This window comes from Delphinus delphis, chromosome 4 (genome assembly GCF_949987515.2).
Source record: "Delphinus delphis chromosome 4, mDelDel1.2, whole genome shotgun sequence".
Lineage (NCBI taxonomy): Eukaryota > Metazoa > Chordata > Mammalia > Artiodactyla > Delphinidae > Delphinus > Delphinus delphis.
The window spans coordinates 131,971,652-131,991,612 of record NC_082686.1 but is presented as its reverse complement, the minus strand read 5'-3'; the positions used below and the strand labels follow the sequence as shown (position 1 = coordinate 131,991,612).

The 19,961-nt window shown below is 40.1% G+C and overlaps 1 protein-coding gene across 1 annotated transcript in view; it reads left to right on the top strand.

Annotated features, from left to right (window-relative positions):
- The first annotated feature begins 50 nt into the window (after nucleotides 1-50).
- The window catches only part of NEK11 (NIMA related kinase 11), a 143,037-nt gene continuing 123,126 nt past the window's right edge, over nucleotides 51-19,961 (top strand). Inside the window, 2 exon segments of the mRNA XM_060010177.1 lie at nucleotides 51-172; nucleotides 2,705-2,973. Of these exon segments, the coding sequence (XP_059866160.1) occupies nucleotides 2,804-2,973 (170 nt within the window). The 5' untranslated portion in view covers nucleotides 51-172; nucleotides 2,705-2,803.

The following is a 19,961-nucleotide window of genomic DNA, read 5'->3' as shown; positions in this document are numbered from 1 at the left end:
CAGCGGTCGCGCTCGACTTCCCGACACGCCCCGCGCCGTCTCCCTGGCAACCTAAGTGCCGAGTTTCGCTGGCCCCGCTGCAAGAATGTGAGGCGCCTCTTCCGGCGTCCGGGTTACTGGCTGCCCCTTGGGCGCGCGCGGTGCTACCACCCTTCGGCCTTCACCCGAAAAGGTACGCGGAGGCACCTCGGGGCTCGTGGGCTCCCGGCGCCGGGAAGGTCATGGTTTCAGGGCCGCCTCTCCGGGCCTCCGAGCCCGCGCCTCCTCACTTCCCTCGGCTCTTACCTCCCGGACCTGCTCCGGTCCCGGGAGGATGTGTGGCTTGTGCCTCCTCCGTTTGTGTTAACCCGCTTTGCGAAAATGTAAATTTAAAATACTTGAGGCAAGGAATTATTCTTTTAACCTTAGGGTTAAGGTTTACCTTTAAGGTTAGATTCCTACTTTAGCAGAATCCGGTGTCAGATCTGCTTCCTCTTGTTGTTACCTAGGAGGAGACTGGTAAACACTGTCCTTCCCTGTCTGTGTCCCCAGCCCCACAGTTCCCCCACTAAGGGTCAACGTGCAGCTTTGTGAACCGTCTCTCCCTTTCCCACCACATACCCCACCCCGCCCCCCTTGGGCAGCAAGCTGGTCTGCTGGACGCTTATCTGCCTTAACAGAGTTTACTGAAAACCTACTGTGTGCCAGGCACCGAGGACCCAGAGATAAAGAAGGCGTGTTCCTTGCGCTCAGGTTCCTTTACAACCTCTGTGAGGTGGGGGCGAGTGGACGCTTACCAGTTCTCGGGTGGCTCTGTGGTCGCACAGAGGAGACTGAGTGGTCTGGGGAGGGGGCGGCCGGGCTGCTACTGGGAGGCTGGGCCAGAGGGAGCCTAGTCCCGAGGTACTCTGTAGCCTTGCCACATTGCTTAGACACTGCTGGGCTTAAACGCTCATTTACAAATGAGAGCCCCTGGAAAATTGGACTTCTCAGAACTATTCTGACTTTCCCTAGACAGGGACCTTTATCTCCAGTAAGGAGGATTACTGAAAGTGTCCTTTACATTTGAAAAGGCCATGAGTCCATACATTTTTTTTAACAGCTTAATTTGGCCAGAAAGCATCACTTTTATGTGATCGGAGGAAGCACACAAAGACACATTGGGAGCCCTGCTCTCCAGTTGTTTTTGCAGCAGTAGATTTCACTAATTTCTGTAATATTGATAATCCCACATAATTCAGGCATTTTGAGGTACGGGCCCCAGCTCTGAAGTTCCAACCTAATGCTGATGTTTTAGTATTGTCGTGATCACATAGCCACTTAGGTGATTTGGTTTTTCCCTCCCTCCTTCCTTTCCTTCCTTCTCTGATTACTAGTTTTCCTTCTCACTGGCATTAGGTGAAACTTAACTGATTAATACGTTATTTCAAGAAGGGAAATGCTGTAAATAGACATTTCCTTGTTTATGTTCTGTTCCAAGGATATTTGTAATTGGCCACCACCATGATGAAGTCCGCTGGCCATGTACCCCAAAGTACACAGATAGCATCTTGTTTTGTCATTATGCACAATAGGTTTTTGTCTTATAGCTTTGGAATTGTTGAATATGGACTGACCTGACTCCAGAGCACAGTCTTCAATTTAAAATCATGTTTTCTTTCCTTGTTTTTTTCATTGCAGTATAGTTGCTTTACAATGTTGTGTTAGTTTCTGCTGTACAGCAAAGTGAATCAGCCACACGTGTACATATATCCCCTCTTCCTTCCCATTTAGGCCACCACAGAGCACTGAATAGAGTTCCCTGTACTACACAGTCTGTTCTCATTAGTTATTAAAATCATGTTTTTCTTATAGATTTAAAATAAAACCCACTTTTCATAATTACTAACAAAACATTTTACATTTTGATGAAATAAAAGTGATTTTACCATACACATACTCATATGAAACAGTCCTGCCTTTCATAATTCCGCTGTACATTTATAGCTTTTTGAGGAATTACAGATTTACCTATAACAAATTTATGTTCAGCTAACATTAAAATACAATTTTAGATTTGAACTGCATTTGTGACACTTCTTGTTTCCAATCCAGGGAGATTACTCTATACACAGTGTGCATAATAAAAAAACTTCAGACATTGGATCAGAATTTGCTTAGGATGGGAAAAAATTCATTTCGAATCCATATCCCTCTTCACATCTAATAAATTCAAATATCGTGGTTTAAAGTCCACAGAAAAAAAAAATCGACAGAAACCAGCAACATGCTAATTTCTGGTTTAATCCTAACTCACCATTTATTAATCAAAATAGACATAAGGTGGGAAGAAAGAATACATAAAGCTTGATGCAGATATGTAGATTTTAGGAAATTATAAAGTTCTTGTACTTGGATGTTTTTTAAAAAGTAGGTAGGGAGTATAAAGTCTTAAACAGATTATTGATTGGAAAACATATATACATCTCAGAACTTGGGGAAATTTGACTGTTACTCAGTTTTGCCAAATTTAGATGCCTGAGGGAAGTCTCTTTTTGTGAAAGACTGCCTTCTATTGGAATCTGCAGTATCTCTACCTTTTAACATTTTCTCAATTAAGGTTAACCAATATTGGGTTGTTCAGTCCACTAATCAAGGTACAGGTATCAGTGTCAGAAACTTACACTTTTTGTTAGGAATAGTTCAGCACGCATTAGACCTCACCACTGGATTTTTCCTCTTTAAGGCATTGACCGACACTACTCGGATGCATTTGACCATCTCCTAGGAGACTTGCATGTTGAGTTTCGATAAGCAAACGAACAGTTCTCTCTTGTTTGGATCAATGCTGAAATTCCGAGAGGCTGCTAAGTGTGTGAGTGGATCAATAGCTGTTTCGACATGTCCAAAGCCCTTGATCGCAAGAAGATACACGCTTCAGCAGAAACTTGGCAGTGGAACTTTTGGAACCGTCTATCTAGTGTCAGACAAGAAAGCCAAACAAGGAGAGGAATTGTAAGTAAAAAATACTTAATGCAAATCTTGAGTTGGCTGCTGTGTGTGTGCAGCTCTTAGCTGATTAAAAACACGGAGTACTGTTTACTTTGCTTTTTGCATTAAAGTAAGAATTTAGTAAGAGATAGAAAATCTCCTTGAATGATGTCTTCAGATGAGATTTTTAAAGGCATTTCAGAAGGTGAGTGAAGTACCCAAGTGACCTAGAGTAGGGAAATGGGGTAGATTATGTGAAAGTAAGATTTTTATGCATACCAAAGTCTCAATTACAGCCTTGCTTCCACTTAACTTGATTGGGACTTGAATGAGAAAATAAGAATTGTTTATAATGACTGCATTTTTAGAAATGTTAGGAAATACAAATCGATGGTAATTCACATTTGAGGTGAATAGAGTGTACTGAAGGAAATACGGTATTGACTTTGCATGGCTTTTTCCCATGGAGGAGGTTTTCAAAGTCTGTAGTCATACAGCCCTCAAATTAGACATTTAAACCACACAGGGGCTCCCATCTAAAATTATCTTATATTGATGACCCTCTTGTTACTTCCTTTCCTTTGATTTTAATCAAACCCTATAAACTACCATGGTAGAGAAATACTCTAATGTTGTTGGACAGTACATCTCTTACAAATAAGGATGAATCTTCATTTTTAGCTTAAAGTTGTTTGAATGTGCTGCAGTGAAAAGTTAGTTGGAACTGAAGTTAGGATAAGAAACTTGTACGTCAAACACAGGAGGAAGAGAAGGGAGAAGGAAGAGTGATACAAGAAATCAGCCCTTGAGAAGAACAGATTTCCATCCCATAATCTACTCTTTCATTCAGAGGTTTTGAGGCTACTCTAAATTGTTCCAGCTTTTGCCCATAGGACTGTGGACTTAAAATCAGTGTGATAAACTTTTCTACTTCTTAATATGTCATAGGAACTATAAAAGCAAATGTTACTGATGCTACTATTTTATTTAAAAATCAGCCTTTCAAATGGTCTCTGTGTCCAGAATTTTAAAAAGTAGTTATCTAGACTTCATAATTTTTGATAAATTCCTGTGTGAAGAATGGGAATAATGCTGGGCACTTTTCTGGTGTCCTGAACATGCTTTATGACTTCTACCAAAAAATAAATTTTTACCTTAAATCCTAGAGGTATACTCTTCCAGCTGTTTAGAACAGGATGATAAATTTATGAAAATTACTAGAGACCCTTTATGGAAACATTAAGAGTAAGGCCTAAATCTGACCCAAGAGTTATAAAAATCATAATGTAAAGAATGTATCCAATTTTGGTTTCTTCAACTAATGAGGAATGTGAAGAATTTAAGAGAATAGGAAAAAAAAGTTGATTAAAGGGATGTGACATGAGATGTCGAAGACCAAACTTGAAAGTTTCAGACTTGAGGTGATGGGTGTGTGTGTGTGTGTGTGTGTGTGTGTGTGTGTGTGTGTGTGTAGGGAGGCGGGAGGAGAATGAGAGGGATGAGGGGGCTGGGGCCTGTTGAATGGGAAGTGATTTGTTAGTGACCTTCACTGTACCTGAACTCATCTTAGGACGTATGACTTGAGCTGAAGATGGCAGACGAAGCCTGGGTTTGTAGAGTAAATTCAATAGTGAGGATAATTGACAAATCATTTGATACCAAAGGTCTAGTCTAAAATCTCTTGGACAGGAATCATTCATCATCAGAATCTCTACAACATATTACGTACTGGTCACATTCAACTTTCAGATGTCTTTTGTTTGGCTTGCAGAGTTGTTTCTTTTTAAATCTAAATTAGTTGCCAGTATTTAAAAATGGGTCGCTTTCATAAAATTGAGCTTTTCATCTTCTCTTGAAAAAAATCAAAATATTTGCTAACACTGCCGCCTGTGTAGCCAGTGTGGGCTGGAGCTGCAGGCAGCGGCCCTCTTTAGGCAGACCCTGGACTCTGCTCCGATTCACCATGTTCCCGCCACTCCTCACCGTTTCTTACACCTTTCCACTACCTGCCTACTTTTGTAGACGTTTGACTTTTAGAACTGCTGAAATCATGAAGAATCATGGATATGGCTGCTCACAAAATCTTAGAATGCTCAAAGGAAGGCAGTACAGTGTCACGGGTTAAGACCACAGGCTTTGAAGTGAACAGGTCAGGAAGTAAAGCCAGTCTTGTTCTTAACTGAGATTAAGGTTATGCAGGTTCCTAATCTGAGCTTCAGTTTTCTTAGACACCACCCAATAACTGCAACTGGAACTCTCTACTAAATGGAAGCTTTTCTTTTTACATTACACTTTTAAGAGAGGAAAGTCTCCCAAGCAAAGCAATGTGGTGTCAGGTATGTGATTTTAAAACCTTCTTCTAGGATCTTTCTTGAGATTGTAACGCTTCTGTTGCCATCTCTTCTTTCATATCTCTTCTTTCATATCTCTATGGCTGTCGGAAGGAAACTTGTCCTCAGAATGTTGACCTTTTAGCTGTGTAAGGCAGCAGCTCATCAGCGGTTGTTGTGTTTAATGCATATACAGAGGCAGGAAACTAAACTCATATTTTTAGGATCCTTTCCTGAGAGTGTTGACAGGTGAACCTTTGGTTTGTGATCAAAGCACATCAACAAGTACCACCCTTTCTTCAAGCAATTTGGTTAGACAAGGTTTTAAATTCTGCTTTACATACTAGGCCATAAACATAGGAAATTGGTTAAGGGCTGGATAGAAAATACCTTCTAAAAAGATTTCTGTAATGTTATGAATGCTGCTCCCTTAACAGATCAGAGTAGATCTGATTCTCTTCACGTTTTGCAGACACACCCCTAAACTTCTGAGATAATAAGGAAAGTGTATGGTACCTTTACATGCCAGACTACCCCGTGGTACCCTTGTTAAAGGAGGGACTTAGGTAGACCGTGAGCCCCAGCTGGTCTGTAGGACACTTGTTACCAGCCTCTGTGAACTCTAGGTCCAGGCGATATGCACTTTAGATTTAATTAATCAAAGAACTTTCCCGTTAGACAGTTGCAATTTATCACTGTGCCACTTGAGGGCACCACTCTACCATCGACATTTTTCATATACTATGATGTTGTGAATTTTAATTACAATGTAAATACCATATTCCTTTGCATTTTTATTGACTTTCTGCATTCGCTATGGAATTAAAAAAAAAAGGCCACAGGCATTACACTTGATTAATGTATGTTTCGAGAGGGGTTTTTTTTTTGGCATAAAAATATCTGGGGCTTCCCTGGTGGCACAGTGGTTGAGAATCTGCTTGCCAATGCAGGGGACACGGGTTCGAGCCCTGGTCTGGGAAGATCCCACATGCCATGGAGCAACTGGGCCTGTGAGCCACAACTGCTGAGCCTGCGCGTCTGGAGCCTGTGCTCCACAACAACGGAGGCCGCGATAGTGAGAGGCCCGCGCACCGCGATGAAGAGTGGCCCCCGCTCGCCGCAACTAGAGAAAGCCCTCGCACAGAAATGAAGACCCAACACAGCCATAAATAAATTAATTAATTAATTAATTAAAAAAAAATATATATATCTGGTAGTCTTTTTTTAGTTATCACAGTAGAATAAAATTAAGCTTAAAATGATTAGTGAATGAGATAGAGGTTTTTACTTTATTATATTCTGTGTCATGAAATTCATAAAACAGTATTTGGGAATATTTTCTTTCATAATTATGGAAACTCTGGACTAATGGATGTTGAAGGTGTGATAATGTTAACTCATATTCCTAAAGATTATTCTAATTCTAGCTCATAATTTTATATTTTTGTTAAGCTGTCAGGTTTTTTTTAAACATTTTTATTGGCATATAATTGCTTTACAGTGGTGTGTTAGTTTCTACTTTATAACAAAATGTATCAGTTATACATATACATATATCCCCATATCTCTTCCCTGTTGCAGCTCCCTCCCTCCCACCCTCCCTATCCCACCCTTCTAGGTGGTCACAAAGCACTGAGCTGATCTCCCTGTGCTATGCGACTGCTTCCCACTAGCTATCTGTTTTACATTTGGTAGTGTACATATGTCCATATATACACTATCACTCTCTCTTTGACCCAGCTTACCCTACCCCCTCCCTGTGTCCTCAAGTCCATTCTCTAGTAGGTCTGCGTCTTTATTCCTGTCTTGCCCCTAGGTTCTTCATGACCATTTTTTGGGTTTTTTTAGATTCCATATATATGTAAGCTGTCAATTTTTTGTTAAGCAAACCTACAAGATTTTGATAAGCTAGTAAGTTACTTTGGCCCTTAGCATACTGTGTGTAATTTAATAGAAAAGAGATGTTAAGGAAATAGGCTTACCCTGAATTATATGATTATTTGTACATGATTAAAATACACAATTAATCATGGCCATAGTTGGTGAACTTCAACATGAATCTTATCAGCATAGGATGCTGGTTTTAAAAAAATTTCATCACACTTAAGATACAGTGACATTATTATGTGAAGTTGATTTTCTGCTCTAGTCTTTTAGTTTGTCAACTCAAGTATTTAATACAATTTATGTAATAAACCTTTGCTTTGGACTGAGTACCAGAGAGGAAACTGAAGCAATAGGATACAAGGCTTGGCCCTTAGGAACTTCCAGTCTAGAAGAGAGGCAGAATTAACATACATAAAACAACCAGCAGCCAGTGCAGTGCTTTAGCATCTGTGTGGCAGGTTGCTCTTAGAGGTGTTGGAATGGCCACTGCCCAGCTCTCTTTTAGCTACATACAGTCGTTATCTTACTGGTATCTGTACATTATGTAAGAGCTTTCATTCTTTCCCCCCTTGGTTCTGTCCATGTAATATCTAAATATTTCCCCCCTTAACTGTGCACCTACACCTTGGTCTTTGCCTACATATAGTCAACATGGTTAACATGGAAATGCTTTCTCTCTCCGCAGGACATTTCTTCCCAGCATGAGGATCTTAAATAGGAAAGGCTATCAATTCCTTAGAGAAGTGTCCTCAAGCCCACACACTGAGGCCTAAGGACCCTGCGTCCCAGGAGAGCTCTTGGGCCTGTATTAGAGTGGATTTTCAAAAGTCCTAACAAGCAGATTTCCCACCCAGCCATGGAGACAATATGGAGGAGAGGGGTTTGGGGGCTGCTGATAGAATTAATCACACTGACAGCAAGAGAGGAGTGGCCTTAGACCTTAAGAGTGAAGGAGGTGAAAAGTTATAAAGAGGTAATAAAAAACCCCACAACAGTCTGGGTCCTTTATTGTAAAGCGAAATGGCTCTCCTTAGCCCAGTCCCTTCTGAGGACACCTCAGGCCTACGGCCCATTTCCAAAGTGTTGTGTTGAGCAGTAGCCACCAACAGGGGTGGGGCGGTGGGAGTCAGGGTGTTTTTGAAGGACAGAGCCATGGTTAAGCCACCACATTAGGATCCATTCCTCAGCTTTTCATCTTAATATACTTCGAGATGGTCAGTCTTGGTGAGGGGCTTATATTAACCAAATTCAGTTAAGATGAATCTATACATCATGATGCCACTTCTTAATTCTGGGCCTAGAATGAGTGAGTATCTCCTTTCATGTACCTTTCTACCATTTTCTGGTGTGAGTCTGGAGAAGCTGAATATCTAATCAGAAGTGAAAATATAACTAAAACAAAATAGGTGGAACAATTTAGACAGTTATTTGATTAGCCAGATAAAGGGTCTCTTCTTCATAGCAGAGAATATCGTTCCAAGTGACTGTTTTCCTGGGGACCCTCAGCGCCAGTGTGTGTCTGCTGAACAGCTCCAGAGGCACATACATACAGGGAACCCTAGGCTACCTCCTTTTCCAATATTGAAGGTAATGTGCGCATGTTTTACAAAAAGTGCAGGTGTGCGTAAAGCAGGAAAATGATCTGTAATCCTGCCACCCAATTTCTGGTCTTTTCTGTAAGCACTGACAGACATTTATTTAATCTTCAAGGAAACATATGGCATTGGTCATGGTGGTTGCCTCAGAGATTGAGGACGAGGAGTGAAGGAGACTTGCTTTTCATTGAACACTTTTTGTACATTTGGAATTTTATACCATGTGCAAGCTTGAAAAAAATCCACATAATAAAAGTAGAAGAAACTTCACATATTCATTCAACGAATCTGGTCCCCATTTTCTGGTCAGTTGCTCTCTAAGGAGCTTGATTTGGGTGGTTCTCAATTGTGGCTGAACAGTAAAATAACAATATTAAAAATACACCTTTGAGTCACACCCCAATACGTTCTGTTTTAACTGGGCCACACCCCAGGCATCTGGATTTTTGAGAGCTTCCAGGTGATTTGAATGTATAGCTAGGCTTGAGAGTATCTGCTTTAGTGGGAGAGAAAATCACTTACTGTATGATCATAAAAGTAAATAATTACAAACTGCCATTAAGTATTGTGAAAGAAAAGTCTTGGTTGCTGTAGGTACAACAGACCTAAGATGGCAGGATGAGCTTTGGTGAGGCAAGGCCTCCCTGAGAACATGCCGTTTCAGCTGAGACCTCAAGAATGATTAAGAACTAGCCAGTGGTTTTCACGCGTTATTGGGCATCAGAACTGGAAGGCAGGTTAAAACACAGATTGCTGGGCTCTACTCCCAAACTTCCTGGTTTAGCAAGTCTCGGTGGGGTCTGAGAATTTGCATTTCTAACAGCTGTTGCTGCTGGCCTGAGAACTGCAGTTTGAGGACCACTGAACTAGGCAAAAGGATGGGAGAACATTTCCATTCAGTGTATATATAATTTTGCATCTTTTTTTGGAAACACTAAAATATAAGTATTTTCCCATCTTATGGAATATTCTTAAAAGCATCATATAATATGCCTGCATAATAGTCCACCATATGGCTTTAATATCATTTAGCTCCTTCTTGTTGGCTAGGTAGATTCTGGTACTCTCTTTGAAGTAGAAGTAAAATACTATTGTGCCTTTTTGCATCCTCAGAGATTTGATGTAATGATTGTTTCATCATATCCTTTCTGTCAATGGTTTAAGTCTGGAAAACTAATGAATAACTGAGCTTCGGTCACTGAGAAGTGATGGGCATTCTGTGCACTCAGTTGAAGAATATTTGAGCCAGTTATGGATTATGGCCACATTTGCTCAGATGCTCAGTTGTAATTAGAGAAAAAGGACTTCCTCCATTTTCAAGTTTATTTCTGACACATTGAGAAATGGAGAAGTCAGTTTTCATATTATAAGGAATAAACTAAAAAGCCTCCCTTTCTGTGTATAGGTTTTCACTGTTTACAAAAAAGGACATTATTTCCTCTTAGAGAATTAATAAATTGATTATAGTAGCCTGCCAGTGTCAAAAATAATTAAAAATGAGTAATAGTTCTTAACTAGAATGCATAGATTTTTATAATATTTGAAACAGCTTTCAGTGACTCAGAATGTGACAGTAATTTCTGCTATTTAATAGCAGATAGCCTTCAGCAAAGCTACTGTTTATATTTTGCACCTGCTAACACCAATGCACCTACTAACACCTATTTATGGATTTTCTGTCTGATTTACTTAATTATTTTAACATATCCTTACTTTCAGTTTTGAGTCATTCTAAATAAAACAGTAGATTTAATGAGTCCAGCTTTGAGCCTGTTCTCTGCACTCTTATTAAAGCTGTTATTTCTATAGTATTAACAGGAGTTCTCCCCAGTGGGCATCTGTGATGGTAGAATTGGGTTATTGAGTGGGCTGAGTTAATTTAATAGGATTCAGTGGTTTATGCAATGGAGAGTTATGAAGACAATTTGGAGGAAACTAATGATTTCTTTCTATTTTTCCCTACCAGAGAATACAGTTCTCTTCATTTTTTTAATTGTAGTGATCATGTCTTTTTCCCCTTAAAATCTTCAGTCTTTTAATAGAGCTTATGAGTGCATCTTAAAATCTCTTTTAAAGTAGTTCATGTTCTGGAGGATATTGTGTGTAGGTTCCACCTAGGTAAATCTGGACAGGGTAAGTTTGAACTTAGACTTCACTTTGGGCTTTGCCAGTTCTTGGTCTGCAGTAACTCAAGCCTCTGAGCTTCTGGCAGTTTTGCAACATGTAAGGGTTGGGAGCTGGAAGGGAGAAGGAGAGAAGAGAAGGCAGGTTGCACACTGACTTACCTCAATCATGGTAATGAGGTTGACGTTCTGGGGTAAATGATTTACATCTTCCTGAGGCTGCTTTGCTGCATGTATTAGCATAAAAGAATCAATGAGCTTTTTATCTAGTTTTTAATATTTACGGATGAGAGATGACTAATAAATAAAATATTTTAGGATGAGTAGGATGCAGGGAAACCCTCCATTTCATTTTGTCTTGGGCAGGGGGCCAAACAAGCCTGCTTGAAGACTGAATCACCAAGAAGCATTTAGAAGGAAGACAACAGCACACAAAAAGCCTTTTTTAAAATGCTTTTTTCTTACATTACTATTGTTTGAAAGAAAACAAAAGTGATTTATTTAAAATACGACTGTTGACAGGAGAAGAGTGTAGATAAATTACTATAGTATATTTATTAGATTTTCAGACTGGTTGTTTAAATTCTTTCCTTATCCCACTCTATTCTTCCAATGTATTGTTTTGGTGGATTTGTGAGTAGGGAAGCTAATGGTTTTGCTAACACTGAATAATACCCCCAGGAAATAAGGAATGTTATTCTTCATAAGTGTATGAGATGGGGGGAGGAATATCTAAGCGATTTTAGTAAATAATAATTTTTAAATGTAATTGGATATGCTGGTCCTTCAACATTGTCATTGTTGACTACCCCAAGTTTTAAAAACAAGAGATTTGTGTAAGCCTATTACTTTAAATGTGATTTTTGTCTCATTTATTCAATAAATAAAATACTTTAAGGATGAATGTACAAAATGCAAGAACAAGACTTTATGGGCATAGGACAGTTCAAGTTTTTATCCCCTAACAAATAAAGGACTTTTTTTCTGGCAAGATGTGTTATAGCAAAGACTGAGGTGATTTTTGATAGATTCCACAGGAACCTCGATGACCAAATCCAATATTTTCCGGGCTAACTTTAGTTTCCTGATGCTAAAGCAAGCATGACACCGTTGAGTATAATTTGTAACTAGCCCTTCTTGTTCTTGGTTCTGTTCAAGCGGCCTTCTTGGGAGATCCTTTCCTCCAACAGCTTTTGGCGGGACAAGCCAACCAGTGCTGGGCCTGCCACACAGTGGGCAGTTCCCTGTACTGTCACTTGTTCCTGCAGGACCATCTGAGGGGCATCTTCTTTTCCCAGTCCTTTCCCTTCTGAACTGGTCCACTTCCTTTTTTGACACATGCATTGACCTGGGAGGAGGTATGGGCAGTTTTGGCTAGTACCCACCTTTCTAATATTTTGAGGTGAAAATTTGAGTTGTGATACCATCCACCTTTAAATAACTTGGAAAATGAGATCCATCTATAAGTTAATCGTCAAAGAAATGAGAAGGCAGAAAACTCTCAGGTTAAAATTAGTTTCTGGCTTACTTTGTTACTTTTGAGCAGATTTTCCTGGGGAAAAAGTTTGGTTGGGCTTCCCTGGTGGCGCGGTGGTTGAGAGTCCGCCTGCCGATGCAGGGGACATGGGTTCGTGCCCCGTTCCGGGAAGATCCCACATGCCATGGAGCGGCTAGGCCCGTGAGCCATGGCCGTTGAGCCTGTGCGTCCAGAGCCTGTACTCCGCAGCGGGAGAGGCCACAGCAGTGAGAGGACCGTGTACTGCAAAAAAAAAAAAAAAAAAAAAAGTTTGGTTGCCATGACATCCATATCTAAATAGTGAACTTAGCATGACGTAGGTGACTTAAAAGTCAACAAGGGAGAAAAACAATAACGCTTATGTTACTATTAGCTTCTTGGGCAGTTATTCCTAAGCTTCATTTCTAGAACTAGTGATTTGTAAATTTATATGGGAAATATCAATAGATATAGTTAATACCAAAGATTTCTAAAAGTAGCTTGTGTACTACACTACAATTGTATAAATTGTATAAATAATACAATTTATATTGCATTGTATAATTTCATGTAGTATTAAAAATAAGCAATTAATATTATGTGACCTCATTGCTTTAAAATACTGTGAAATTGAATTTCTGTTCCATAGTTTAACAGGGATACAATCACATTTTATTTCTCAGCTGCTTTCATAGCCCCTGTTACCTGATAATTGTAAGTATGAATGAACAGTTATGAAACCTTTGACATGTTGTAGAACATACTTAATAGGATAGCAGTGCTACTATTTAGTAATCATGTGAAAAATCCACCCCAAATTTTAGTTATTGAAAAAGCAAACCCTGGGCATGAGGAAACTTTTGGAGCTGATGTGCATGCTCATTGTCATGATTGTGGAGATGGTTTCCTGGACATATCCGTATGTCAAAATTTATCGGATTATATACCTTAAATATGTGCAGTGTATCAGTGCCAATTACACCTTAATAAATGTGTTTAGGGAATATGAACCTTGGACCGTGATGTATGAAACCTCTAAGGTTGTTAAACTGGTTGATTTTGTAGCTGCTCGTGATAATCAATAGGAAATTTGGTAGCTTAAGCTTAATGTTGCTTTTTAATTTTTGGGTTCAGACCGATCAATCTTCTTGTTTTCAGATCAGAGAAAAATCATAGGCTTTGTTTTTTCATGACCTTTATTGAGCAAGTGAGGAAGGAAGGTTAAATTCATATATTTAGGTTTCCAAATTTCTAAGAGTAGAAAATTTGGAATATTGCAACTTTGATTAGAATGTGTTCAGGTGTTAGTTTGCTCAACTTCCCATATGCAGTTGGCACTCAGCATTTTAATTAAAGTTTGATTGATGTTTCCACTTCTCTATTAGTTTGAGTTTGGAGAAACCTCTAAAAACCTAATGTAGCTACATCTGCCTTCCCTCAGGAGAGATTTGAGGAAGATTGGCAGCCCTTCATTTCTTCTCTCCCTTGTCTCCCTACGTCTTGCATCTCATGGGCCTCACACAAGTACAGATATTGTGGGTTTGGGGGCAAGATCAGCCAATGCAGTTTTTACAGTAATTAGATTTGCAGTTTGTTGATCAGCTGCTTTTATTTCACGTGCTCTTTGAAAGATATTTCAGTACAATGATTATTGAGCTCTAACTTAATAATTTCTGTTATTTTTAGAATTGTTTTAGAAATGAAAATTATAAGAAGGTCCAATGACAGATGTTATTTGCAAGGCAGTTTAACATTACTTAGGAAGTAAAGCATTTGGATATTTGATAAGGATGGGACTTGACACAAACCTGAAGTAAGCCTTACTATCTTTAAAGAGGTTGAGTTTTGAGCTCAGAAGGGGTAAGGTATATTCAACAGGTTTTGAAGACCAAGACAGTAGATAATTTCCTCCAGGTAAAGTTTATTTTAGCATTATTTTGCTAGCCCTGCACAATCATAAAAACTTCCTGTGTGTATGTACGTCTTTGTATATATGTACATCAACACAAAAACTATGTATATGTGTATATATACACATAAACACACAAGTGTATATATATGTATGTGTGTGTGTGTTCACACACATACACAGTTTTTCAGTTCAGCACTAGTTTCAGCAGCAGAGGTTGTACTCAGTTGATAACAAATATCCTGGTCTGATGAATGAAGCGATCAGGGCTCAGTGTTTCATACATTGGAGAGACAGTGGAGTGCCCTGTGGGGACTTCCACTTTATACTAATTCAAAAGGCATTAATATGGCCCACTCATTGAAAAGCCCCCACTGGGAGGCCCTGACTACCCTGCCTCTGCTGTGTGGGGTGATTGTGGGATGTCCCCTCGGCAGCTGCCTCTGACCCATCTTATGCCATTAGCTAGACTCTCTCCAGGATTCCTTGGAAACTGTGTGCCTACCTGAATAATTTATTACCTAGAGATCAATTATTCATAACTCATTATTACAGCTGAAATAAAACCTAAAGGTGGAATCATTCTGCACCTCATGAATATCCAACAGATCATCAGGAGATTGCAGTAGAGTTTTAAGTCCTCATGGTCCCCACTGCCTGTTTGTTTCTCTGAAGGGATCCCAGAGAGAACAGCCTTCTGAAATGGAACCAGGGTGGATGAAAGCAGTAGCAGATGACTCCCTGCTGGTTGTGCTGCACTGCTTCATCTCTTCACGCTGTTTGTCTTTTTAATTCTGGCCTTATTTACACCTAGAAATAAAATTTCAGTTTGAGATAATTTAGGAGACATTTATAGCACTTTTGGTTTATTAAACCACTCCTAGGAGGTAAACAAGGATGCAAAACTTGTCCTTAGAATATCTTTTCTGGGATAAAATGCACTAGGTACCTACAGTACATTTTATTGACGTTAGTCATGCTACGTTTGCTTGTTGCATCAGAGTTATATCTGAGTTGTGTTTTATTTATTTTTGAGCCCATATCTTTCATATAAAGAAATGCCATATGTTTTTCACATATGTTATATAAAAAGCATTTTAATAAAAGTGTTGTGGGACTTCCCTGGTGGTGCAGTGGTTAAGAATCTGCCTGCCAGTGCAGGGGACACCGGTTCGAGCCCCGGTCCGGGAAGATCCCACATGCCGCGGAGCAACTAAGCCCGTGTGTCACAACTACTGAGTCTGCACTGTAGAGCCCGCGAGCCAAAACTACTGAAGCCTGCGTGCCACATCTACTGAAGCCTGCGCACCTAGAGCCCTTGCTTCGCAACAAGAGAAGCCACCACAATGAGAAGCCCGCACACCGCAAGGAAGAGCAGCCCCTGCTCGCTGCAACTAGAGAAAACCCACGCAGCAACAAAGACCCAATGCAGCCAAAAATAAATAAATTAAAACTAAATAAATTTTTAAAAAGTGTTGTGAAAGTGTAACCAAAAGAAGCCTAATTATTTTTTCTATTAAGGAAATATAATAGGAAATTGTTTGACTTAAGCCAGACTGATTAATTTAAAAAATAATTACCAAGCTTTTAAAAATGTGTTGAAAATAGTTGGAGAGTTTGCAATTCCAGTTACTTTGGCTATAAAGCAGAGGTTTGCCTTTGGGGTTTGGCTGCCCCTAGACTCACTGTCATTGAAGAATGGGCAGAAGTCTGTGAGCTTCACACTCTGGGCACCATCTCAGTGTGGTGTCACTTTCTTATTTAGGTAGGTTAGTACTGATTTTGAGTATAAGAGTTCTAAGTTGCTGAGGTTAACCTTTCCCTGGTTAAAAACCCCAGCCTGTAGATAAAAATCCCAAACTGTTGAGCAAGCATTTTTTAGTAGCATTTCCAGATTTTTTTGTGTTGATGTTGGTTCTCCAAATGAAATGAAGGCTAAATATTTACGCAAGATTTAAATGGCCTGAACCCATACCTTTCACACTGGACCATACATATGGTGTCCCAGATAACCCACCAAGCAGGAGTTTAAATATGGATTTAGTTTTACTATTGTGAAAATATATGAGTAATTAAAAAAATTTAGGACAAGTGTGAATGTCATGGAGTAAAATTTAAAAATTGCATAATTTTTGAATTTTTACTATAATTTTAATAGGTTACATATTTATATGGCTCAGTAAATATAAAAAGCTGTACTGTTAAAAGTCTCCTCTCATCCTTGTCCCCCTTTTTCTGAATTCCCATTCTCTTCCCCAAGACGTAACCAGTTTGTTTCCCATGGATCCTTCCAGAGTTGCTTTGTGCATCTATAAGCAACTCTGGAATATAGATTATTTTTGTCTCCTGATAAAAACTAGCGTATTACACACTTCTGTTTCATGTTTTTTTCATATGCCAAAATATCTGGGAGAGCTTTCCATGTCAGTATGAAGAGAATGTTCCCATTCTTTGTTTTAACAACTATATAGTACATTCTATTGTACGTCTGCTACTTTCCTGTTGATATATATTTGGGTTGTTTTTAATCTTTTGTTATTAAAAATACTGCTGCAGTGTATAACCCTGAACATTTGTCCTTTCACAAACATGTCACTATTCCTTGCATGAATTTTTAAAATAAAGCTTGAGATTTCAGAGACATGTTCTGCTTTTGGAAGTCCTATTCTAGGGTATGAGTTTTTCCTTCTTTGCTACTAGGGCTGTTTTGCTGGAAAAGTTTGAGAAGCGCTGCTGGAAACTTGTTATTGAGGCCTCGTGGTGGGATGATTTTTCACTTTTTGAAATAACTTGGCTGTGAAGTGATAGTGATGACAATGTCACTTTGCCATCCTGTGTGTCTTGGAGGTAAAGGGTGTAAATCTGTTGGCAAGTTATTTATAAGCAAAAATCATATTGTAAAATTGTCTAGTTTGTGTGTAGGCAGGCAGTCGATACAATGAAACATTTACAGCTGTGATATTTTGGGACAGCCTCAGTGCCCTCTGACCTTAAGCCCTAGAGTACCTGAAAAGGTTAATAGATATTCTGTGTAAAAAGGAGTTCCATGATTAAATGAGTTTGGAAAACACTTGGCTCCACAAAATTAAACCAGTTTGTTTGCTGAGGAACTCTTCAGAGCCTGAAATCTGCTGGCTAAATTGTGACCCTTCAAGAGCTTTTCCCAAGTGTGTTCAGCCACTGAACTCCCTTCCCCAGGCCCCTCTGATTAGCACTAGTGTTCTGAGGAGCCCGGCTTAGGAGTTACTACCCATGTTGGACACCATGCCACCATGTTGAAATTATTGGTCACAAGCATACGTGGTATTTAAATTTACAAGCGATTCAGTAAGAGGAATTGGAATGAAAGTCACTGTTTCAACACTGACCATCATGACCAGCAGGTGGTGCTAAAGTGACATGCAGACCAACTCCCGAGGGGGCAGCATCTCTACCGGCAGGATTAACTCAGGTCCATAAAGTCATCTTCATTTGGTTACAGTCTACCAATATTTTGATTTCACTGGTTAAATGAATAAAAGGCAGAGAATAGGTCACTAACGCATTTTTAATTTCTTCATAGGAAAAGCACAAGTCAGCTGAGGAATAAATTTGGAAAAATATTTTTATCTTCACAGACTGTTTTAACTGGCATGAAATAGGTTTGTTTTTTCTTGCCATCTATGTATTAGGTGGACATTTCCTAGTGGTGTACACGAAGATGTATGCATGCTCTATATCGAAAGAAAAAGCCATATATTTAACTAAATGTCACTCTCCACTGTCCTTGAGAATGGCCAAGAGCAGCTTCATTCAACAAGCATCCAGCTGGTGGCTATCAAGGAGATGAAGCCACTATGGCCACTGTCCTCCAGGAACTGGTATTGGGCTGAAAATAGGACTTGAGTGCAAATAGCTCTATTAGAAGGGCCATGGGGTGGGAGGGATCAGGGTCTCTTAGAGTTTGAGAGAGATCTGGGCCATTTCATTCTTTTGAGGTCTATTAAATATGAGACTTTGTAAAACAGGGCAACAGAAATGGGATATGTTTTAAATTGAAATTTAAACACAAAAAATTTAACATGCAAAAGTGCAATGCAATGTGACTATACTCACAAGATAATTATAGAATTACTATAAATTCTAATTCCTAGTGTGTTATAGCTGGAGTGGCCCAGAAATGGGAAATACATTTAAAGTTGGGTGAGGACATCTTTCAGAGCTGTCAGTGTGTCTCTGTGACAGAGGGTACAATCTGTCTTGGAGCTCTGGTCAAGAGTCAACATTCAAAGCCCTTGAGGAATCTCCAATCGTGAGCAGAAGGCCATTTTGGTCACTTTGATGAGAAGTGTTGATGCAAATGATAAACCCAGAGGAGCTGCAGGGAGGAGAGGCTCTTCCAGGGAAGGGCACCTGGACCACCTGATGGGTGTGGAATTGCTGAGACGGCCTAGGGAAAGGTTATAGCTTAGGTTGACGCGTGTCTGCTGATACATGGGACCAGTCTGATGACCCTTCAGAGGCGCAGTTGGGCAGCCTTTCCACCCTGTCCCTCCATCCTCCTCGCTTCAAGGCTTTGCCTCTTTTTCCAGATGTAGCAGAGCAGGGCTCATGTCTTCCTTAACTGCCTGGACTGTGTCCCTCCCGGGGACAGGAAGGCAGTGAAGCCTTGCTGTTCCCGGGTGAGGAGGGGGGGTCGCTCTCTTGATTCGAGGATGTATCTCACCGAGTCCCACAGGAAAAAGTACAGTGATCCAGTTTACATCAGCCAAATGCTTGATGCCACAGAGTCATTCATTCAGTGCAGTTAGGAAGTGGTGTGTACCTTAAGTAACCCGCAGTGTGAGTGGGTGGGTTGCTCACTGTGTCAGGTGCTCTTCTAGGCCTGGGATACAGCAGTGAACACAGCAAAGTCTGTTCTCAGGGGGATACATTCTGGTGGAGCTAAGGAGAGAGAGACAGTGGATAATCAAGTTATATAATGCACTGGAATGTGATTAAGTGCTATAGAAAGAATAAAACGGGGAAAGAGAATGGGAGTGCTGGGTGTATATTATGTTTGGTATTAGAATGGTAATCAATAGTGACTCTGACAAAAAAAAAAGCCAACATAAAAGACCATCAGAAGGAATTTTGGAGCAAAACCTGTCACCAAAGCTCTTGTTTTCCCAGTAGCAGAGGGATACAACATTTTTGCATATGTTTGTGTTTCTAAGTCTGGGCAATAGCACAGAGAGACCGTGTTATTCAGTTCCTTTTTCTGGAGGTTGGAGCCATGTTACAGGGGAAGAAAGATGTCTGTGGGTGGGGGAAATGGCCCTTGAGTTTTCCTCTGAAGGGCTTTAACCTCATTTCACTGTCTTGAGGTTCAGTGGAGATGTCTATGAAATCTCTGTCTGGTTCGCACCATCTCTGCCTTGTTGTGTGTCCTTCTGTGCTGAAGAGATTTCACATGGATGAATGGTGCTGTGGTATTGGGTTGGGAGAGATCTCGAAGGAGATATCCCACCGCCCCACCCTTGGGTAGGGAGGGGGTATGTTAAGAGGTGGGTGTTTTCAGAGGGGCATTCAGCTTCATGCAGTGCCTCCAGCAACAGCCAGTATGCCGTGGGTTTTCCCATGATCGGGGACAGTGATGGAGGCCCTCAGGAAGTCCTCCATGTGGGGCCTGAAAGTCTCCAGACACTTGCATTA